Source organism: Mus musculus, chromosome 9 (assembly GCF_000001635.26).
Source record: "Mus musculus strain C57BL/6J chromosome 9, GRCm38.p6 C57BL/6J".
Classification (NCBI taxonomy): Eukaryota; Metazoa; Chordata; class Mammalia; order Rodentia; family Muridae; genus Mus; species Mus musculus.
This window is the reverse complement of record NC_000075.6, coordinates 114,438,547-114,462,777: the sequence shown is the minus strand read 5'-3', so window position 1 is coordinate 114,462,777 and position 24,231 is coordinate 114,438,547. Positions and strand designations below refer to the sequence as shown.

At 48.0% G+C, this 24,231-nt stretch overlaps 1 protein-coding gene and 1 long non-coding RNA gene across 4 annotated transcripts in view; one reads left to right on the top strand and one right to left on the bottom strand.

Annotated features, from left to right (window-relative positions):
* Positions 1-24,231, bottom strand: part of Glb1 (galactosidase, beta 1) — a 73,302-nt gene that overhangs the window by 11,602 nt on the left and 37,469 nt on the right. For 2 of the 3 annotated variants that reach the window (NR_108102.1, NM_009752.2), the window contains 5 exons: positions 19,657-19,769; positions 12,107-12,181; positions 8,501-8,590; positions 6,231-6,347; positions 3,053-3,184 (listed from right to left, as the gene is read on the bottom strand). Coding sequence is in view for 1 of the 3 variants with exons in the window: in NM_009752.2 (NP_033882.1) it covers positions 3,053-3,184; positions 6,231-6,347; positions 8,501-8,590; positions 12,107-12,181; positions 19,657-19,769 (527 nt within the window). In the remaining 2 variants the exon portion in view is untranslated. Of the gene's footprint in view, positions 1-3,052; positions 3,185-6,230; positions 6,348-8,500; positions 8,591-12,106; positions 12,182-19,565; positions 19,770-24,231 lie in introns of all 3 variants that reach the window. The other variant, NR_108101.1, reaches the window with a different exon arrangement.
* Gm30254 (predicted gene, 30254) lies at positions 1,048-12,189 on the top strand. The gene is made up of 3 exons (NR_168641.1): positions 1,048-1,752; positions 1,868-2,013; positions 11,651-12,189. It is a non-coding gene; the product is annotated as a predicted gene, 30254 (long non-coding RNA).

Here is a 24,231-nt window from a genome sequence, read left to right as displayed (position 1 = left end):
AAGTCACCCTAGTGTCTGGGCTACAGGAAGTGGGTGCCTCTGAGGGAGCGCTCTAGCTTGAACCCCACTGATTTCAGAATTTGCTAGAATGAAGAAGAGAAAACAAAGACTAACAAGGAAGGGGAGAAGGAGTGAGTAGAGAGATCTAGGGATATTTATCCTATGCAGATGGAGGGGGGTGCGGGGTGGCCTCTGCCCCTCACACCAACCAAGGAGCAAGCCTTGATCCAGAGTGGCCGAGCGTCTGGCCAGCTGTGAGGACCATGTGTGTGGAAGTCTGTGGGATTGAGCAAAGGCTGTAAGGGATGAGATGACAATGGACCCCAGGATTGGTTGAGAAGTTCTCCCTATTTGACCTGCAGGGGCTAGGGGCTGAGGCAGCCCTGACTGCAGTCATCACACAGAAACTTAGGACCGTGATGTATCTAACTTCTTTCTGTTGTTATCGAGAGAAGGATCCGTGTGTTCCACACGATTTTGGAACTCACTCTGTAGCCAAGGCTAGCCTTGAGCTCTAAAATCTTCCTGCTTCCAGCATTGGACTGCAGGTTGCCTCTGGCAACTCAGCTCACTTCTCACTATGGCTTTTTTATTTGTTCGCTGAGAGAAGGAACTTGTTGTGTAGCCCAGACCTTACAGGGGCGGGGATTACAGGTGTAGGTGTGTGTGTGTGTGTGTGTGTGTGTGTGTGTGTGTGTGTATGTGTGTGTGTGTGTGCGCCCAAGCCTCACCAATTCTTTACTTTCTATGTAAGGAGCTTTCCCACTCAGCGAGTCCTGGATTTTTAAAAGGCACTCTCTGATACCAAGTCTCAACTGTTTACTGATCCGGCCAGTATGAAGTGCCCGGACGCAGGGACCACACCACAGGATCCTACTCACCCTGGGAGTCAATGTGACCAACCACAGTCAGCCAGGAAGGTCAGTGACCGAAGCCAGAACACAAGGGTGCGGAAATACATTTACACGGAGGCAAGTGTAAGCAGTGTGTCACAATGGCTTTGCTGCTGCCCATAAGAGGATCAGGAAGGGGCTGGGGAAACGGATCAGTGGGTGAAGGGCTTGCTACGTAAGAGTGAGACCTAGAGCTTGGATCCCCAGCTCCTACATCAATGCTGGGTAGGCATGACAGCCCGGCCTGTGATCCCAGTACACAAGAGGAGGAACAGGGAATCCCCCAGGGCAAGTTGGCTATGAGAGCTCCAGGCTCACTTGGGACCCTGCCTCGATAGAAGGTGGAGATCGCTTGAGGGAGAAGTCAGTTGTCAACCCTGGCCCTTTATACTCATGGCAGGCATGTGCATATGTGCTCGGACACACATGCATGCCCGTACATACACAAACACACACATACTTACATATGAATACACAGACATACATGTTACAAAAAACAGAAACGGGATCACGATCTGATGCTTGGCAGTGCCTAGTGCTCTCTCTCCAGGGAAGCACCTTGGGAACGCTACAGAACCAAAACAAATGTTTCTTGAACTGGGTGTGGAGGTTGGCCCTGTAAACGCAGAATCTGCATTGTTGTGAGTTCTAAACCAGCCTTGGCTACAAAGTAAGACCTGTCTCAAAAAACAAAAAGTTTCCAGGCTGGGGAGTCAGCTCAGTAGGACTCGCCTAGTGCCCTCGTTTGTGCCCCAGCACCACATGACCTGGGTGCAGTGGAACATGCCTGTAAGCCCAGCACTTGGAAGGTCGAGGCAGGAAGCTTAGGAGTTCAAGGACATCCCTGCCTGTCTACACAGTGAGTCTCTGCCCAGCCTGGGCTATGAGTTGTTTTTTTTTTTTTTTTTCTTTCTTAAACACGTTAAACTAAACAGAAACCCAGATTAACAATGTAAGCTTTCTTAATGATCTAGAAATACTGGTTAGAATACCACACTGGGACTGGACAGAGACTAAGTAACTGGCGGCGGCAGGACGGCAGCCAAGGGGCTTTCTATAACACAGCTTTGTTGCAGCCACCGGTCCAAGCCTGCACAGCAGAGCCCACCACATGCCTCAGGTACCGAGGAGGGAGAGCCCCGGACGAGCTGGGTGGCGTGGCTTCCGTTTCTCCCCACAGGACGACTGAGCTTAAGCACAGGGAAGTGTCCTGTTTGCCAAGCTCAAGGTTCTCGTGGGCAGGGGAGGAAAAGAGCCCTTCAGAGAAAGTCATCTTCTAGGCTACAAAACAAAGCAGGGGGCTTCACTCCTCAGGCTCAGCGAAGTGTGCAGGCCTTGAAAGGGAGCGGCTGGCCGGGCGGTGGTGGCGCACGCCTTTAATCCCAGCACTCCGGAGGCAGAGGCAGGTGGATTTCTGAGTTCGAGGCCAGCCTGGTCTACAAAGTGAGTTCCAGGACAGCCAGGGCTATACAGAGAAACCCTGTCTCGAAAAAACAAAACAAAAAAAAAAAAGGGAGCGGCTGTGATGTGTGACAGCTGGTCTGTGGTCACTGGTCAGAATGAATACATACATACACACATACATACATACATACATACATATACATCCACCCCCAGTCTTAACTATTATACTTAAGTATCAATATAGTTATTGATATATATAATATGTTATATAATATTTATAGCATATACAACTGTCAGTACTTAAGGACTGGAGAATGTGACTCGGCTGTCAGGATACAAGAGGCTCTGGACTCAACGTCCAGCACTGCGTAAACAGGATGGTGGCAGACATTGGTGATCCTAGCACCTGGGGGGTGGAGGCTCAAGGATCGAAAATTCAAAGTCATGGTGAGTTCAAGGCTAGCCTAGGCTACTTGAGACTGCCTTCAACAACAACAAGGAGAATAAACAGATTTAAAAAGTTAGTTAATGTGTAGATCTAATATGGTGGTGCATGCTTTTAATCCCAGCACCTGGAACACAAGAGGCAGGTGGATCTCTGAGTTCGAGGCCAGCCTGCCTGGTCTACATAAGGAAAATAAACTGCATTCCTTGGTAGACATAGAAAGTAAAGATTTTTTTTCTGTATAAATGGAAGCAGAGTCAGATGCGTGAGTGTTTCAGGCCCAGGCCCGTCCCTCCTCCAAGTGTCCTACCTTGAAGTCATTGATGAATCTGCCATAGTTCACACGCCCCATGTTCTCCACCAGGATGTCCAGCGTGGCTCCAGCCTTCCCCCGTATGTTCAGAGCTGTCATGAGGTTTCGATCAAGGATTCCTTGGGGGACCTGTGAGTTAAAGCCGAGGGGATGGAGGGTGAGATCAGAGAAAAGGAGCTGTGTGCACAGCTCATCTGTCCCCTTTCCTGCCCCGAAGTGTCACCAGGTGTACAGGGATAGGCTGGATGTGCTCAGGACAAGTTCCCACAATCCCTGTCTTCCCAAATGAGGAGGATGGCTGGACACAGCTCAGGGGCCACTCCTCTGCTGGGAATGTGTTGTGATGACTGAGACTCCTTTCTAGGAACAAGGGCCTGTGATACAGCCCAGGATTGCCTTGAACTTGAAACCTTCCTGATTCCACCTTATAAATGCTAAGATTACTAGTATGGACCAACATGCTTGGCTCAGGCATTTTACTGCTTGATATATACGTATGTGTGTGTGTGTGTGTGTGTGTGTGTGTATACACACACACATATATGTATATATATAACATTATTAGTATATCTATATCTCTCTATATATATATCATTGTTGTTTTGTTTTGTTTTTTGAGATAGGGTTTCTCTGTGTAGCCTGGCTGTCCTGGAACTCACTTTGTAGACCAGGCTGGCCTTGAACTCAGAAATCTGCCTGCCTCTGCCTCCCAAGTGTTGGGATCAAAGGTGTGCGCCACTACTGCCTGGCTATATTACATTGTTAAGAGTGTGTGTGTGTGTGTGTGTGTGTGTGTGTGTGTGTGTGTGTATGTGTGTGCGCGCGCGCGTATACCATGGTGAGGACAACTTGAGGAAGTCAGTTCTTTCCTTCTACCATGAGGGCCTCCCTGGAACTTCTAATTCTCCTGCCTCACATCCCACGTGCCCAGCTTACAGGTGTGGCCCCACACTTCTATTTTAAAGGAGCAGGACAGACAAGACATTCTAGCGTCCCTGTGAGAAGGATCACTGCATCTCCTCACAGCTCTCCACTTGGCACAGTTAGGTGCATGGAAACAGCCTTGAAACACGTAGAGAGTACAGATAAAATCAGGGGACAGATAAAATCAGAGAGAGGTGGGGTCAGCTCACCTCAACTGCTAGGGTACCTCAGCCACAGAGATTATGTAACATAGTGAGGGAAACAACAGGTATTTTCTCAACAAGACATTGCTAACCATTTATTCATTTATTCATTCCTTCATTCACACCACCACACCCACCCCAAGTTGAGGCCAGAACCAGGGCTCTGTTACAGAGCTCAATCCCCAACCCTATTTTTAACGTTTTTTTTAATTTTTATTTTATTTGTGACTTTATATTTTATTACTTTTTTTTCTGAGATCCATTTTTTTATTTATTAGGTATTTTCTTCATTTACATTTCCAATGTTATCCCAAAAGCCTCCCATACCCTCCCCCCACCCCTATTTTTAATGTTTTAAAAGGTTATTTTTTAGACTGGCTACACTCACCGTAAGCCACCAGGACACAACTAAAAAAGGCTGGGTAATGGTAGGCACAGTGTCACCTCTCAGGGGCTTGTACCTACTAAAATGAAATCTGCTGGTTATAAAAGAAAGCCCTCCTCCCTTATTGTATGTGTGTGTGTTCAGGTGAAAGTACGCATGTGTGCGTGTGTAGAGACCACTGGGACAGGATTGGTTGTCATTCCTCAGAAATGGGCCATCTTCCTTTCTGACATAAGATCTCTGGCCCTCTTGGAACTTTCGGAGGAGGCTCGGCTGGCTGGCCAGGCTCCCAAAGGCTCCTCCTGTCCCCGCCTCCCCAGCACTGAGATTACAGCTGCACGCAGTCACACGTGGATTTTTTCGTCTTATTCTTTTATGTATTTTACGTGTGAGTGTTTCACCTGCATGTATGACTGTGTACTATGTCTGTGCCTGGTGCTCAGAGTCCAGGAGTGTCAGGATCTTCTAGGACTAGAGTTTCAGACAGCTGTGAGCTGCCACGTAGGTGGTGAAGTTGAGCTCAAGTCCTCTGGAAGAACAGCCAATGCCCTTAGCCAGTGAGCTATCTCTCCAGCCCCTTGTTTCTTTGTTCTCTATAGAGGGGCTGCTGATGTGATCTCAGGCTCTTAAGCTTGCAAGGCAAGCTATCTTCCCAGCCTAGAATGGACATATTTTTGATTTAAGCTACTCTGAGTGTGGCTGCACACACCTGTAATCCTAGCACTTGGGAGGCAGAGTTAAGCAGACCAGGAGTTCAAGGCTGGCCCTGGATACCAAACATGTCTGAGGCCAACCTGGGCTGCATGAAATCCTGTTTCAAAGACCAAACCTCCAAGGCTAACACTTTTCTGAAACAATGTGCTTGGTGAGGAAAATCTTCTTGTGAGCTTTTCCCACAACTGTCCCAATGAAGAGCAAATGGCCACAGCTACCTTTTGAGTGATTCAGTTTACTGTGTGTGCACCCAAGGGCCGAGGCACATGAGTGGGTGTCGGAGGTTAGCTTGCAGGAGTCAGCTCTGCTTGGTACCACGTCAGTCCCAGGGATCAAACTCAACCACAGGGCTCCTGGCAAGCACTGTGCTGAGCCATCTCATGGGCTCTGGCTCTCAGGTCTTCCTTTATTTGTTGTTTTGATAAAGCCTGGATTTCATCATGCAGGCAGGTTGGCCTGAATCTTAACAATTCTCTTGCCTCAACCTTCTGACAGCTGGGATTACAGGCGTGTGTCCTCACACCAGATATTGGACAGGGTGTTTAAAAACACATCTGCATTTTACTATGAAGTGAAGCCCTTGGTATACTTTAGTTACAACTGTCATGAGCAACCCTTGAGACTCTAATGTTTCATTTAGGGGGAGACACTAAGTTCAGCACCTTTTGTATAGTAACATGTACCAAGCTGACATGGATGCTATCCCTAAAGAGCAGAGGCGGCCTGGGTGAACATGCTAAGCTCAGTCTGGGTAGCGTTGGCCTTGGACTCATGAGACCCAGGGTTTTCTAGAGTGTGCGTGTCAGAACAGCCCTGACCCTGCAGCATGTGGGCCATAGCAGCAAGCAAGCCATACTGCCCGGGGACACTGGCTGTCAAGTTATTAAGTGTAGAAGACCCTCCACCCCTCTGTCAAGGCTTAGATGTGGAGGTCAAAGAGAATGCTTACCCCGTCCACAGAGACGTAAGCCCGATCACGGACACCATTGAAGGGTGAAGAGAAAATGGGTTTCGGGTTACTGCAATCTTGAGGAAGCGTTGTTCGGTACAGCACATACCCAAAATACTGGTGAGAAAAGAACATGAGAAATCAGCATCACCCTCACCGTTCGGCTGCTGAGAGCGTGGCTGCCCTTGATCCGGCTGAAAGCAACGTTCTGAAAGCTCTAGGGAACGAAACGCTTCCTCCACCCACAGCCAAACTCAGGCTGACTTGTTAGGTCTTGGCAGAACTAGTCAAACATGAAGGAGCACTCTGCCACACTGGGAAAACAAGAGTTAAGTTACTGCCCAGAGGGACCCAGGGAAATCATGCCTACAGGTCAGGGGTCCCTGGTAAACAAAATCAAGAGCTGGTGAGAGGGCTCAGTGGGTAAAGGTGCTTGCCACAAAGCCTTATGACCTGAGTTCATTCCCTGGGACACACAGGATGGCGCACGCGCGCGCACACACACACACACACACACACACACACACACACACACATCAGCAAAATAAATAAATAAAGATAACAATAGTTTCTTTAAAGGGGTCTGGAGAGATGACTCCGCCATTAAGAGCCCTTGCTGCTCTTGCAGAGGCCCTGAGCTCAGAACCATCTGTAACTCCAGTTTCAGGGCAGCTGAAGTTCTTTAGGCTTCTGTAGGAACCAGGCATGCACAGTACACATACACACAAGCAGGCAAAGCACTCATACACATAAAAATTTTTTTTAAGCCAGGAAAAGCCCTGAACACAAGACAAACACTGAGTTCTGCTCAGTAAAACATTTTCCAGGTTCTTGGGCTAAATCTGCTCTAGAGTACAAAACATGACTCAACCTGAAACTCTTTTTAAAGCAAAGAGGAAAGAGAGAGAGAGAGAGTTGGGGGGTAGGTGGGTTCTGCCACCAAATCAGGAGTAATATTTATTGATTTTTAAGACAGGGACTCAGGTAGCCCAGGCTGCCCTCAACCACCTCCCAAGTGATGAGGCGTCATATAACCATGTCTGGTTGTAATTTTGGGGATTAAGCTCAGGGCTTCATGCCATGCTAGGCACGTGTGTGAGGCATGTGTATGTGTGTGTGTACATGTTTAGGTGTGTACACATGAATGCAGGTGTCCACAGCGGCCAGAAGTTTTGGATAGCCCGGTACTAGAGTGACAGGCAATCGTGAGCTGCCCCCGTGGGTGAAGGGAACTGAACCCAGGTTCTTCAGAAAAGCAGCCAGCGCTCTTAACTATTGCGCCATCTCTCCAGCCACTTAAACTCTTTTCAAGTCTCGTCTCCAGTTCGTGATCTCACTGGAATTTTTGTGTGGGATTTTTCTCATGTTTGTTTTTCTGAGACAAGGCTGCCCTGTTCCACAGGCCAGGTTGGAGCTTACTATGTAGCCCAGGCTGGCCTCCAGTTCTCTAGTCTCTCGCCTTGGCCTCCCCCACGCAGGAATCATACTTGTGGCCTCCACAGCCGGCTGGCAGCAATAGTTTCTGAAGAGTCCAGATTGTTCCGAGACTAGCCTTCCCACACTAGAGTCAGCAGAATGCCTTTTGTGTGGACACGGCAGAGGAGATATGTCCTCTTGGGTCCCCGTGTGGTATGGGACGGTGTCACCGGGATGCCAAGGGTCTCTTGGTTCCTTTGTCACGCTTGGGATCTCAGCCCTGTTTTCTGGGGACAAGCAGTCCGCAACATACACACTCAAAGCAGGAAAAGCAGCTGCTAGCTGATGAAGCGGATGGACCGGGCAGGAAAAGCAGCTGCTAGCTGATGAACTGGATGAACTGGGTAAAATCCTGAAAAAGCTTCGAACGAGAAACTTCTAGCGAGACAAGAAAGTAAAGCGCCAGGAAATGAAGCACACACACAAACACAGAGCACAACAATGTTCTTCCCAAAGCAGAACTTCTAAGAAGGAAAAATTAAACTGACAACTGACTTTATTTTTCTTTTTTGGAGACAGGATCTCATGTAGCCCAGGTTGGCCTCGAATACCATGTATCTGAGAATGAGCTTGAGTTACTGAGCCTCCAACCTGCTAATTCTCCAGGCTGTCACCATGCCTGGTTTATGAGGTGTTGGGGTTTGAACCCGGGCCTTTGCTCATGACAGACAAGCACCTCACCAACTGAGCCCTACTCCCAGCCACCATTAAATAACGACGCCCAGGAAGCAGTAAGACACACCTGTGTTGCCAGGAACAGAAGGACAGAGCGCTCCCCGGGGAGACAGACCTACCTGTTTTACCTGAGTGAATGTCAGGGGATAGAGGCTTTTCACTGGCCCATTGGGACACAGGATACCCAGAGCTTCAGCCACTGTCTTGAACTGCAAAGAAGCAGAACCAGACTCAGTGTCCTGTCCCCAGAGTGGCAGGTGGGAGGGAGGTTACATTAGTCTGACTTAACAAAGACATTGAGAGAAGTCTCAACTGTCCAAGTTCCATTTGCTTCCCGATCCCCTTTGATCTTACCCACTCCCTGTTTTCTCCCACCCCCACCCCCGTCTCTTTCTCTCTCTCTGTCTCTCTTGCTGCCTCTCTCTCACCCTTCCTCCCTTTCTCCCTCTCTCCCTTTCTTTCTGAGACATGTTCTCATGTGTCCCAAGCAGGCCTCCAGCTTGCTATGTGACCTTGCTCTTCTGATCTTCCAAGTGCTAGGGTTACCTGAGCATTCAACCACACACACCCTATGTACTTACTGTTGGGGTTCAAACCCAGGGCTTTCTGCATGCCAGGCAGGCTCTCTGCTAACTCAGCTAAAACCTAGCACCTACCTGCTTTTATTTCTTACTGTTTTCTGCAGGATTGGGGATTGAACCCAGGGTCGGTTTCTTTTCTTTTCTTTTTTCTCCTTCCTTCCTTCCTTTCTTTCATTTTCTTCCTTCCTTCCTTCCTTCCTTCCTTCCTTCCTTCCTTCCTTCCTTCCTTCCTTCCAAGGCAGGGTTTCTCTACGTGACAGCCCTAGCCATCCTGGAACTCACTCTATACACCCACAAGTCTCGAATTCACAAAAACTGACCTGCTTCAGCCTCTCAAGTGTTGGAATTAGAGGCATGCACCACCCTGCCCGGCTATGAGCCCGGGGTTCCACACAAACTGGGTAAGTAAGTTCTGTACCACCGAGCGGCTAGCCCCAGGCCTTGCTTGTAACTTTTTATTTTGTTTTATTTTATTTGGAGACAGGGTCTTACTGTGTAGTCCTGGCTGGCCTGGGACTTGCTATGTAGACCAAACTGGCCTTGAACTCACAGAGATCCACCTGCCTTGACCTCCAAGTGCTGGGATTAAAGGCCAACCACGTCCTAAACCTGTTCTCTATTTTACGTGTTCGGGTGTTTGCACGTAAGTCTGTGCACCATGTGCGTACAGTGCCCAAGGAGGGAAGAAGAGGGCGTCAGAACCTGGAACTGGAGTCACGGATGCTTGTGAGCCGCTATGTGGTTGCTAGGAATCTAACCTGCATCCTCTGAAGATCAGTCGAAGCCAGGCATGGTGGCACACAACTTTAATCTCAGCACTTGGAAGGCAGGCGTACAGTCTGTGACTTTGAGGCTAGCCTGGTCTACATATCAAGATCCAGGATGCACAGTACTGTATAGAGAAACCCTGTCTCAAACAAAGTATAACAAAACTTAAAAAAAAACCAGAGCAATCAGTGTTCTTAACTGCTGAGCCATCTCTCCAGGCCCTGCTCCTAACTCTTGATAAAAATGTAAATGATAGAAGTCTTAAGGGGAGTTTCAAGTGCACCCATTCAGAAAGACAGCTCAGAGCTCTCTATCTAAGAAAGGCCTCAAAACGGACAGCACGTGAGACAGGAGGCCTCTGCGAAGCATCACATGTTTTCAAGTGAGGAAGAGCTTTGAAGCAAAGATAGTAGGTAGAGGCAAATCACTCTAAGATTAGATCTGCCAGAACCCTGTCACAGGCTTGGGTCACGGTTGCTCCACTGTCTTTCAAGCTTATGTGGCAGGTGTTCTGAGCCTGTGTCACGGCTCCTGAAAGTTACCCTGTCTGCCCCACAAGTGTGCGAGTGCACACACAAACACATACAATTTTAAATAAAACTTTATTATATACTATGTCTTACATAAATGGAAAAAAGCTGTGTGCCGATTCCCTCCCTCCCAGCTCTCTGTGTCGAGTTTATTAGACAGCGAGTGTCTCCTGTAGCCCAGGCTAGAACTCTCTAGGTGGTCAAGATGACCCTGAACGTCTCAGCCTCCAGCCTCCACTCCAGAGTGCTGGGATTAACAACCACCTCTGCTTTTCCCCACACCTTTCTTCTGGAGACAGAATCTTTCTCTAAAGTCCAGGCTAGCCTCGGACTCACCATGGAGTAAAGGCTGCTTTTGAATTTGACAGCAATCCTCCTGCTTTAGCCCCCACAGTTAGTATTATCGGCATGAGCTACCATGCCAATTTGCTGATTTCCTTCATAGCGCTAAGCTGTACTTCTTCATGTTTTTCAATTTTGGTACTGTTGTTGTTTTAAACATTTGCAGCTATTTATATCACGTGAAAAGACTCTTGGCTGTTTCAGAACCAAGCGACCATTTTTCTTAAGTCGCTACAGAGATGAACATGTGCCCCCTTCCAAGTGAGATTCAAGCGTGATTAATCTAAGAAGAGATTCCTATCAGAGACCACGTTCTTTGTAGAATGTGGCACAGGATCTGACACTACAATGGAAACTATTACGGCAGCTGGGCCAGCCAAGCAGAAGCTCAAGGTTACAAATGGAAAACTATGCTATGGTGTTTGGTGTTTGCCTTAAAGATAAAAGCTTATGCTGCTATTTTAGAACTTGAAGATTCTTAAGAAATAAGTGGCTATTCATGTTTTCTTCTCTTTTTTTCTGGTGAATGAATGCACGTAGGAGTAAAGGGTGAAGCTAGGGGAAAACCGGAGACCCAAAGAGTCAAAACAAACCAATTTTGTAAACCATTAAGTAACTCTCTCCTTTCCTCCCCAGAATAAAATTACCTGAACTCATATTAAATGATTAATTTCTATCTTTTTCCTCTGATGTTCCGGTATCCAAAAAAATCACTATGATATGCTTTTTGGATCTAATTTAAGAACAGAGGTATCAAAATTCCTGTGGCTTGGAGGAACTCATTAAAAAAGGGGGGTGGATGGGACTGTCAAGAGGGTTCAGCGGGTGCTTGTCACCATTCCTGATGCCCTGAGTCCCAGTCCCCAGATGCACAGTAAGAAGAAATATTCACTTCTTCATGCTGTTCACTGGCCTCCATCTCAGCCCCACAGAATGCATGTCTCCCAAGCCAAGAAATAAATGTAATAAAGAAAAAAATAATAATAAAGGGGCAAATGACGGGAGAGAGCCTGACTGGCGAGAATTATGACATAGGATGTCATTCCAGGGCTGTCCAAAGCACTGCCTTTCAAAACCAAGAACCGAACTAAAATGAACGGAGCGGCCCACGAGCACCACGCCCTGCATCCTGCCAGCTTGCACAAGCATCCTCTCTTCCATCTCCCCTAGAAATGCCAACTCTTCCACCCGGCCCTCAGAAAACAAACTCAGGGAAGAGAGCAAGCCTCCAGCCGACCGATGACACCCCCATTCACCGTGTCTGCCCATCTCCGTGAGGATCTGACTTTTTATCTCTTTTCGAGACAGGGTTTTATGTAGCCCAGGCTAGCTCCTAACTCACTATGTAGTTAAGGATGGCTTTGAACTTCTGATCCTCCTGACTGCCGGGATTACAGGTGTGTGCCAGCATGCCTGGTTTATATGGTGCTGAGGATAGACCCGGTCATACCAGGTAAGCACTCTACCCACTGAGCCACACTACCAACCCTGAATCCTGTCTTACCTTTCTCAGAGCAACTTTTCCATATGCAAATTTGGGTGTAGACGGAGGGATAGGGCCTTCTGGGACTTCTTTAAACTATAAAACACAGTGGGGAAGAGGAGAGAACAAAATGTTAATCCCTTAGACAGAAAAAAATGTTAACCCCTTTTTTTTTTCTTTTTCTTTTTCTTTTCTTTTTTCAGGACAGGGTTTCTTTGTGTAGTCCCAGTTGTCCCAGAATTTACTCTGTAGACCAGGCTGGCCTCGAACTCAGAGATCCACCTGCTTCTCCCTCTCAAGTGCTGAGATAAAAAATTGTGTGCCACCATGCCTGATTCTGTTTAATAACTTTTTATTGGTACTAGTTTACTGCTTAGCAAAATCATAACATTCTATCTGAGTAATTAATGTTTCAGAAAATAAGCAAATATCCACAAACATTTTACCTCCTACTCTTCATTTCTCTGACATAATCTATGTCTGAGACACAGCTTCTAGTCTGACCATCAAAACCGCCTGTCATTGCATTCAAAGATGCATACCCAGCAGACAGCTGCCCTTTCCCATTCAAAGAGAATGGCCTGAACTCTTATTATCTTGACAGCCCCACCCACCCCATTTTATATGAGTTTCTCAAAGCCACAGGAATTTTGATATCTCTGCTCTTAAATTAGATCCAAAAATCATATCATAGCGACTCTTTGAATACCAGAACATCAGAGGAAAGAGATAGAAATTAATCATTAATAAGAGTTCAGGTCTTGGGCTGGTGAGATGGCTCAGTGGGTAAGAGCACCTGACTGCTCTTCCGAAGGTCCGAAGTTCAAATCCCAGCAACCACATGGTGGCTCACAACCACCCGTAGTGAGATCTGATGCCCTCTTCTGGTGTGTCTGAAGACAGCTACAGTGTACTTACATATAATAAATAAATAAATCTTTAAAAAAAAAAAAAGAGTTCAGGTCTTGTGTTCATTCATCCATCTAAAGATTCTGCTTAGAAAGAATTTTGTGTGGTGATGCTGTAGCTAGAAACAGTCCTTGCTCACGGAGTGAGAAAAGCCGCGGCAGGCTGTATTAACCTTGTATTAAGTCATGTAGTAAGGGTTCCCGCATCACTACACAGCCAGGAGACAGCATGAGGGACTTTGCCCAGAGATGAGTCAAAGGCCTATGGCTGGGCTGGGGGGACGTCAGAGTGGGTAGGGTGCCCACTACGGAGGTGTGAGGGCTTGATTTTCTATCCTCAGGACTCCCATGAAACCCCAGGACCAGGGGGATTCAGAAATGGGTGGATCCCCAGGGCTTGCAGCAGCCGGCCTAGCTGATACAGCAAGCTCCGAGTTCAGTGAGGATCCCTATCTCAAAAATAAACCAGACAGAGGCAGGGGAAGATAGCAGAAGTTGGTCTCTGTCCTTTACACGTGCATGCTCGGACAAGCTCACAGGAGTGCACGTGGACTTGTACACCTTACACGTGTGTACATGTAGGCACACACACCTAGGGCAAATAAGTTCCCTGAGTCAGCCAGTCCCCAGGTGTACACTCATGTCTCCCGTGGAGGACAGTGGTGAGCATGCTCAGGGGGACCAGGGGCTGCGTTCCACTCAGCATAGCTCTCTGGGTGGTCTGGTCCATTTTAGGGCCAGCGTTAAACATAAAAGGGGGAAACTGAGAGATAAGGTTGAAGGGCTCTCCTCATAGTCCTGCTGGGTTAATGACTAGCTGGGAACTGAACCTAAGCTTAGTGCTTGTCAGGCGAGCACAGGACCAGCTGAGTGGCACCATTAGTGGGTGTGGCCTTGTTGCAGTGGGTGTGGCCTTGTTGGAGTAAGTGTGTCACTGTGGGCGTGGGCTTTAGGACCCTCATCCTAACTGCCTGGAAGTCAGTCTTTTGTCAGCAGCCTTCAGATGAAGACTGAGAACTCTCAGATCTGCCTGTACCATACCTGCCTGGATGCTGCCATGTTCCTACCTTGGTGATAACGGACTGAACCTCTGAACCTGTTAGCCAGTCCTAATTAAATGTCCTTTATAAGACTTGCCTTGGTCATGGTGTCTGTTCACAGCATTAAAACACTAACACACATACACCTCCTCGCCTATATATATATGTATATATATATACACACACACACACACACACACACGTATACACACACTATTTATTTGTTTGTTTGTTTGTTTTTTGAGACAGGGTTTCTCTATGTAGCTCTGGCTGTCCTGGAACTTACTCTGTAGTCCAGGCTGGCCTTGAACTCAGAAATCCAGAAATCCACCTGCCTCTGCCTCCCAAGTGCTGGGTTTAAAGGCGTGCGCCACCACTGCCCGGCTTACACACACTCTTATACTCATAAACATTCTCTCTCTCTTTCTCTGACACACACACACACAGTGGGGGGTTAAGATAGAACTGTTAAAATAGGTCACCAAGCCAGGCAGTGGTGGCGCACACCTTTAATCCCAGCACTTGGGAGGCAGAGGCAGGAGGATTTCTGAGTTCGAGGCCAGCCTGGTCTACAGAGTGAGTTCCAGGACAGCCAGGGCTACACAGAGAAACCCTGTCTCAAAAAATCCCAAAAAACAAAAAAAGGTCACCAATTTAATCAAGAGCTCATAAAAGTAGAGGCATGACTGTCTCTTCAGGGCGGGGGGGTGGGGGTGGGGTGGGATAGGGGGGATGGGGGATACTACACTCTGCCCTGGAGTTTTATGGTCAAAGTGTTAACCTTGTCTACTTTAGTATTACCCACACCAAAGAGAAATCTTAGAGAAATGCAAATGTCAAGTCTTGTCAAGCCTTGAAGACTCACACGTGACCTTTACCAGTGAGTAAAGGCTCATGCAGCCTGCTGGGAAGAGACTCTCTCGATAGTCCAAGGCAGGGGGGGACAACACCCATCTCCATTTGGGTACCCTGACGTTGTCTCACTGGAAGAGACTTTCCACTCCAGTCTCTGGAGAAGGGAAGGGTCAGGAGAGTTTACTCGGGTCCCTTGTCTTTAGACATTTCCCTTCATGCAAGCAAATATTCCAGTACTTTAAAAATAAGTTATCTACGTATCTGCAAGTTCCAGGAGAAATAAGAGCCAGAGACGTTGCTCAGTGTAGAGTGCTTGCTGAGCACCCGCAACCCCAGGAGTGATCCCTAGGGGGGAAGTAGACCATCCCACGGAGACTTTTTAAAACAAGCCATTCTAAGCCAGGTGGGGGTGGTGCACGCCGGAGGAGGAGGAGGCAGGTGGATCTCTGAGTTCAAGGCCAGTCTGGTCTACCGAGAAACCCTGGCTTGAAAAACAAAATAATGCACACACAAACGCATATTACGAGGGTAGGGTAGGTGTGTATGTGTGGAGATCAGAGGACAACTCTGGCAGTCAATTCTCTCCTTCTATTGTGTGAGGACAGGAGACTGAGCTCAGGTCGTCAGGCCTGTCGGCGAACGCCTTCACCTGCTGATCTATCCGGCCAGCTCCATGCATTCACCGTGATGATGGTCCCCCTTAGTTGGCCTGCTGGGTAGATGATACACAGACTCTCTGTCCTTTCTCCCTTATGCTCCACAGGGAATCTTAGCCACCCTCTGCTGATGACAGTCATGGAGATATCTCTGACCTTCACATGAGCACCACAGCACGCACACATATATGCCACCCATCTACACACACACACACACACACACACACACACACACACGATCTGTACCACAGAGGAGTTTGTCAGGCCAAACAGTAAGAGACATTTGATTCTAGTTATTATGGGGTTTATGTTATTGGCATTATTATTATTATACACACACACAGACTGCTTGCATATGAAGGTCAGAGGACAACTCTCAGGAGCCATTTTTCTCTCTGCACCATGTGGATCCTGGCTGGGGCCTGAACGTGGATCCTCAGCCTTGGTGACAAACACTTGACTTGCTGAGCCTCCCGCCAGCTGGCTGAGGCATCTGACTCTTGCCCTTTTCCCTCACACTTGCCCCAGAAAGTCACAAGTATCTGCATTCTCTCTTCCCTCCCCTCCCCTCTTGCCTGTTCCCTCCATCCCTCCACCCCTGAGACAGGATTTCACCGTGTAGCTAGCTAGCTCTGGTGGGCCTAGAACTTACTACATCGTAGTCCAGATTGATCTCAAACTCATGGTAACAGTCCCGCCTCAGTTCCCCAAGTGCTGAGATTTTAAGTGTGAGCCAGGGTGTGTGGCTTTCCACTTTCATATTGTGGTCTGAGTCTGACTGGTGATGTGTATACACACACCACAGCCACCACCAGTCACCACCAGTCCCCACCAGTCCCCGACTGGTCTTCCTGCTTCACTGGGGTTCTTTGCCTGGTCAGTTCCTGCAGCCTGCATTATCCTTCAGCTGTTCTGCCCAAACCTCCCATGCATCCTCACTTAAGCGAGTCTCAGTCTGGCCCGGGAGATGGATGCAGCAGTTCTATACTTGGCTTCTCCCTAGACTTCATGGCTGGGCTCCGTCCAATACACTCTAGAAGCAGGGCACCTTCCTCTCCCTGTCTAAGTCCTGACAATGTCCCAGCCCTGGCTACCAACACAATGCTCTCTGCTCTCTCATCAATGCCTGAAGTCTTTGTAGAGGTTTTACCTTCAGCAGGAGGTTACCAAGCAGCTAAAACCAGCTAGCGTAAAGCAGTACACGACACATACCTGTTTTTTATGGTACCAATTAAGTAATTAATTAAAGCAGGAGCCCAAGTAGTAAATTCTCAAGGTTGCTGAGGATAACCCTGAACTCCTGACCCTCTGGGCTCCACCTTCCACGTGGGATTACTTGTGTTTGTTATCATGGCCAGCTTAGGTTTCCTGGGTACTGAGGACTGAAGTCAAGGAAAGGCCTTCACCTGCAGAGCCATCTCACCAGCCCCTTAGTACATTTTTCAAATTTACTATGTAGCCAAGGATGACTCTGAATCTCTTGCTCTTCCTCCTCCTGAATGTTAGGACTGCATCACCACACCCTTCACAGCTCTGGAGATCAAATCCAGGGCTCCACGTGTGCCCGGCAAGCACTCTCTATCCAGGGGCTCTACGTGATTAATAAACTAATACTGAGGGGCGGAGCTTCCTGAGGGCCAGACTTACCAACTGTATGAATCCATTTTGTGTTTGTATGAATTTAGTTATTTCAAGTTCAAAACAAGTTCCATGACTATGTGGTAACAGGAGTTGAGGCAATGGCTAGCTCAGGGCAGGGGGGTATCAGGGAGGCTCCCACAGGGCGTTGGCTGCTGTGACAGCTCACTTCCCATACACAGTAGCCTTGGGAGCCTTGTTTGTTCTTCTAAGGAAAGAGATAACATGCTTGAATAGGTAAGAAACCAGAAACACAGAGAAAAACAAACTTCCTAACCAGAAGATGGTGAAACAAGAAAACAAAAGCATCCTCAAACAAGGCGAAGAGACAGTAATACAGAGAAGAAAAATAAGAGAACGGGGAGCATAAAGAAGAAATAACAATAATAATAATAATAATAGCCGAAATTGATCTCTGCATGGGGCTCAGGTGCTGAAGTGCCAGCCACTCGAGCAAAGGAGCTGAGTTCTAACCCCCGGACCCACAAAAAGCTAGGCATTGGAGAGTAGGGGGGCGGGGGGCGCTGCTTGCCAGTGAACTCCAGGGGCAGTGAGAGACTCTGCCTCAAAACTAGGGTGGGGAGAGGCTGAGGAAGACATGCTACACTTACAAACACAAACATACACACGTGCAAAACAGAAACCAGTCTCTGTGTATCAAGAATTACAATTATAAGCTGGGCGTGGTGGCACACGACTTTAATCCCAGCACTCGGGAGGCAGAGGCAGGCGGATTTCTGAGTTCGAGGCCAGCCTGGTCTACAAAGTGAGTTCCAGAAAAGCCAGAGCTAAACAGAGAAACCCTCGAAAAACAACAACAATAAAACAACAACAACAACAAAATTTACAATTACGGGTTGGAGAGATACTTCAGTGCTTAAGAGCACTCACTGACTGCTCTTCCAAAGGTCCTGAGTTCAAATCCCAACAACCACATGGTGGCTCACAACCATCCTTAATGAGATCTGATGCCCTCTTCTGATGTGTCTGAAGATAGCTACAGTGTACTTACATATAATAAATAAAAATCTTAAAAAAAAAGTTACAATTACAATCAGAGACATACACAGGTGCAAAACAGAAACCAGACTCAGTGTATCAAGAGTTACAATGTATTGGGCTGGAGGCTCCATTCAGATACAGGTTAAGGGGGCTTCTTGCTCCTTCAGGAAACTCCACTTGAATTCACAACATTGGACAGCTCACAACTGCCTGCTAACTCCAGCTCCAGGGGATTCAATGACCTTTTTGGGACCCTTGGGTATCCACACACACACACAGAGGCAAATCTTTTTTTTTTTTTTTTTTTGGTTTTTTCGAGACAGGGTTTCTCTGTGTAGCCCTGGCTGTCCTGGAACTCACTCTGTAGACCAGGCTGGCCTCGAACTCAGAAATCCACCTGCCTCTGCCTCCCAAGTGCTGGGATTAAAGGTGTGCGCCACCATGCCTGGCTCGAGGCAAATCTTAAATAATAAATAAAAAACTATTAATAAAAAAGAGAAAGGAAATTTAAATGAAAATATATATTTCTCTTTCTTCCCCCCTCCTCCCCTCTCTGCTTTCATCTATGTAGCTGAGGCCTCGAGCCATCATATAATTGAGGATGACTTGACTCCTGATCGATCCTCTTGCTCAGTATCTGGGTTGCAGGCATGCACCACACTAGGTTTATATCATGCTCTTTTTCCATAACATGCCAGGTGGTGGTGCACAGCTCTCGGGAGACAGAGGCAGGCAGATCTCTGTGAGTTCAAAGTAGGAATCTCATCTACACAGAGAGACCCTGTCTCAAAACATAAGCCCCCCTCCCCCCCAAAATATGAAAATATTTCTGAACACAAATCTTAACACATGCTTACACTGACATTACACGACACCTAACTTTTACCACTTATTGGCAGAAAACTTCAAAACCAGGTGACTGAGCAAAAAAATTGTGGGTTTGCTTTTTTTTTTTTTTTTCAATTCACCACAGAGACAGGAAACCCCACCTGAGAGCTTTAGGTGCTTCAAAGGCTGGCTGCTGGCAGAACAGAGACGTTCCCGAGCCAGCTAGAGGAAACAGCAGTCGACTGCCCCAGGTGGAGCACAGCATCTCCCTCTGCACAGACCACAGATGCTCTGCACACTGGTGGCTATCAATTTTCCTCCCTATACATTCGAGCCACCACAGGGACGTATCTTCTGGCTTCTACTTGCTGCCCACAGTGTCAGAGACCACGCCGGATGGCTCACACATGTCCTTTGCTCTCCCTATCGCATGGTTAGGAACCCTAATCCCAGCCTCACAGATGAAGGGTGCAGAGCCTAGAGCCTTTGCTGATAAACTCATGGGGTCTTCCCCAGGCACACCGTACCCAAAACCTGTGCCTCCCTCCTTCACCTCCGTTAGCAAGGGATCCATCCACAGAGCCATGAGGAGTTCACAGCAGGCCCCCCAGCAGCCCAGCTCTCTGAGAGTTCGAAGGACCCACCATCTGAATGACTTCTCGAAGAGCAAAATACTTCTTAGTGAGGTCCCCAGCCTCGCTCAGTGGGGCGTCGTAGTCATAGCTGGTGGGCTGTGGCTCATAGGGCGTGTTGGCACCTGGAAGACAGAAAAGGTCACCAGTCAGTCACTTGAGGTCATTGCTCAGGGGCTCAACGTTGGGGTGAGGAGAAGTGGAAGGCACATTAAAGCCCCAAATGGTAAGAGGGGGGATAGCATTTCTACAGCTGGTCAAGCACTTGCCCAGCACAGCAGACCCCGGATGTGCTGGCCCATGCCTGTAACTGAGCATCTGGGAGGTGGAGCAGGAAGATTAGAAGTTCAAGGTCACTCTCATTTTGCATGTTATGTGCATACGTGTTTCACAGGCATATATGTCTGCACGCCGTGTGTGATCCACAGAGGCTGGAAGAGTGTATCAGATCCCCTGGGACTAGGGCTGCAGATGTGGGTGCTGGGAATCGAACCTGGGTCCTCTGGAAGAGCAGCCAGTGCTCTGATCTGCTTTTTCTCCGTTTACATCCCTCCAGGGAAAGCCTTTCTCTAACAGCCAATCAGTCTGGGGACGTAGAACCACTTTTCCCTGCCCCCCCCTGCCCCCAAGACTCTAAGGTTTCCTTAGGATAGGCCGAAGTCGCCCACAGAGTTACATCACCACCGACTTTCTCACAGAGTTAAATCACCCCGACATCTCTCTCACAGTTACATCACATGTCCCCCAACCCCCCATCTCATTCACAGTTACATCACCTTGTCTTCTACACCCTGTTGTTTTTGTGGGACCGGTGCTGCCCCTGAGAACATACCCAAGGAACATTTTCTGTGATGGCTGATATTATTGACTCGACAGTCAATAATATTATTGATATTATTGACTTAGACGCACCTAGGAGAGGCTCTACCTAGATAGGGAAGAAGCTACCATCCCATGGGCTGGTGTCCCACAGTAAAGACAAAACCAGTCGAGTCCCAGCCAGCACTCATCTCTGGCCCTTTCCTGACTGCAGAGATGACTCGGCCAACGGCTTCGAGCTCCTGACCACTTCCTCAGGTTTGGTTTTGTTAGGTTTTTCTCACAGCAATGGGAAGCATAATCAATACAACTTCCCAGAATGTGACCTGTGACAAGACCAATGAGCAGACTCAAGGCTGGGCACATAAAAGCACCAAAAAAAAAAAAAAAAAAAAAAAAAATCCCTTGCAATTATTGTTCATGGTGCAGAGTCTAGACCAGAAACTTCTAAGCTTGTCAAAGTGGATACTTACAGGGTTAGGTTCCCTTTTGGCCAGTCCTTTGGAAATTTACCCATGCATGAGAGACACATGAGGAGTCCTGCCCTGGAAGCTGGTTCCTGTGAGGGATTGGGGGTGGGCTGGGGGCAGGGGTGGTCTTTCGTCCCTTTTCTTCTTTCTTTCAGACGAGGCCCAGGATAGCTTCAAACAAGCTATGCATCCAAGGCCGATAACGGACTTCTGGTCTTCTGCCTCTTATCTCTCAGATGTCAGGATCACAGGTGTGTCTCTCAGGTGCTGGGATCACAGGTGTGTATCTGGGCTCACAGGTGTCTCTCTCAGGTGCTATGATCACAGGCGTGTATCTGGGGTCCCAGGTGTGTATCTGGGGTCCCAGGTGTGTATCTGGGGTCCCAGGTGTATGTCAGAGGGTCACAGGTGTTTCTGGGATCACAGGTGTGTATCTGGGATCCCAGGTGTCTCTCTCAGGTGCTAGAATCACAGGTGTGTATCTGGGGTCACAGGTGTATATCAGGGACTATGGGTGTGTATCTGGGGTCACAGCTATGTATCACCAAACCTGGTTTGGCAGTACTGGGACCTTGTGCAGGCTAAGTTGGCACTGTACCTAGAGGGTGACACCTGCAGCCCTTGAGATAGCGACACTACTGCAGCTAACCGTGAGCCTGCAAGGTTTTCTTCCCCTTCTAACTCAGCAGCCCTCTGCCACGCACACTCGAGAACGAAGCTGTTCTCTGACGGCTCTAATTTGTAAGTAAATGAGGCTCCAAACATAACAGATCGTCAGTGCTTGGCGGTAAGTTCACAAGTGACGGGCTGAGGACCAGCTGTCAGAGGGCTGACATATCAACGAGTGGGCATCAGGTCAGCGCTAACTTCCTCATTGCTGCTCCGCACAGAATCTCACCTTAGAAGACCCAGACCTTCAGCCAACAGACTGCTGTATTAACATCCTCTACTCCCTAGTCCTCAGAGGCAGCTTTCCCCCAGGTCTGCCTGCCTGGGCGGACGCACAGGTTCAAATACGTTCCTTCCCATGAGATACAGCGAGATTAAAAACCACATCCTCACCTAAGGAGTTCACCTTCTGTGTGGTTTAACTCCAGAGTGGCTTCTCACTTGACTCATCTGTAAGCGTCACACTCCTTACAGGCAGACCAGCCTGTGCTGGCCGACCCTGGGTCCTCAGCCTAAGCCTGGCGAGGGGGTGGGGGAGGATCAGTGTGTGGCGTTCAGGAAAAACAAGTGTAACTTTTCTAGTTCTTATTGTGTGTGTGAGTACATGCATGCACGTATGAGTACGCCTGCACATGGAGGCACATGTGTGCGTGCATATGCATATAAAAGCCAGAACTTCTGCCTACCATCTTGGTTTGAATGGATGAAAAAACTGAGTTAATTAATTTTGTTCACATATGTGCCCCGGGACTCATGGGAAGGTCAGTTTCAGGAGCCATTTCCTTTCCTTCTATCACGTAGGTTCTGAGGATCAAAATCAGGTCTTCAGGCTGGGCAGCAAGAACTTTTAGCCACTGGACCATCTCATTGGCTCTCAATTCGGTTTAGGAGACAGGGTATCTCACCAGCTTGGAGCTTCTAATTCAGCTACAGCTACACCAAATGACTAGCAAGCCCCAGAAACCTGCCTGTCTCCCCTTTCTAGCACGAGGGTTACAGAAGTTCACCTCACCACGCCCGGCTTGGCTTTTCTTTTCTTCTTTCCTTTGTTTTGTTTGTTCGTCTTGTTTTTGAGACAGGGTTTCTCTGTGGGGCCTTAGCTGTCCTGAGACTTGCTCTGCAGGCCAGGCTGGTCTCAAAGCTCTCTGCCTCCTGAGTGCTGACACCCAGCCTTTTTTTTTTTTTTTTGGTGGGCTCCAGGGCTCAAACTCAGGTCGATGTGTTTGCACAGCAAGTTATCAGCACCACGGGGGAGAGTCCCTACTTAAGGCATGTGACTGCTCTTCTAGAGGTCCTGAGTTCAATTCCCAGCAACCACATGGTGGCTCACAACCATCTGTAACGGGATCTGATGCCCTCATCTGGTGTGTCTGAAGACAGCTACAGTGTACTCACATACATAAAGTAAATAAATAAATCCTTAAAAAAAAAGATTCTATTATTTATTTATTTACTTTTTGTTTTGAGACAGAATCTCCCTATGTAACCCTTATGTAGATCAGGCTAGCCTCAAACCTGTAGTAACTCTGTCTCTACCTCCCAAATGCTGGGATTACCGGTTACCACCACCACATCTGACTCAGCCTTCGCTTTCTTTATTTTTTGAAAGACTGTCACGAGTGGCCTCTCACCCACTTGTGCCACCTGAAAACTACCATTCACCTCTTCCTTCCAAGTGCTGGCATTAGAAACGCATACCACCCACCATGTGGAGGCTGTGCATGGGGCTCAAACCCAGGGCCTTGTGCATGCGAGACAAGCACCCTAGCACCTGAACCATACCCCCAACCCTAGAATAGTATTTAGTGACAAAAATAAAGCATTAATACACAAAAGAACATGGATGAGCCTTGAACATATTAGGCTAAATCAAAGACATCAGATTACTTGTAATTAATCACCTCGACATTATATGGCTCTGTTTATAAGCAATATCCAGAGCAGGAGAGCCCCTGGCAGCATGGAAGAGCTTAGTGACCTCCAGGGGCCGTGAGGAGGAGAGGGGAGTCAGTGTGGAGTGTGCAGCTTCTTTCTGGAGGGTGGGACAATGTTCCAGAAGTAGGGGGTAAGGACTGTTCAACTTTGAAAGTGTTTAGAATACTTATTTAACACTGTCAATTTTATGATATTTTTTTTTAAAAAAGACAACCAGGGGCTGGAGAGATGGCTCAGCAGTTAAGAGCACTGACTGCTCTTCAGAAGGTTTAAATCCCAGCAACCACATGGTGGCTCAAAACCATCCGTAATGAGATCTGATCACCTCTTATGGAGTTTCTGAAGACAGCTACAGCGTACTTACGTAATAATAAATAAATCTTTAAAAAAAAAAAAGACAATTAAAACGGGAGTGGAGCGATGGCTCAGTGGTAAAGCTCTGCCCTGCCAGGCCCGACCATCTGAGCTCAATCCCCAGCACCCACAGCGCGGGGGGAAGAGGATCAGTTCCTTCGGGTTGTTCTTTGACCCCCACATACACGTAAGTAAATACATGTAATAATGAGAGTCAGACAGGCAGGCAGGCAGATCAGGGGAGGTGGAGACAGATGGCTCCCTTGGCTCAGTGGCCAGCTCAGTCTACTTGGTAAGATCCAGGTCTGTGAGAGATCTTGTTTTAAAAAAAGAAAAAGAA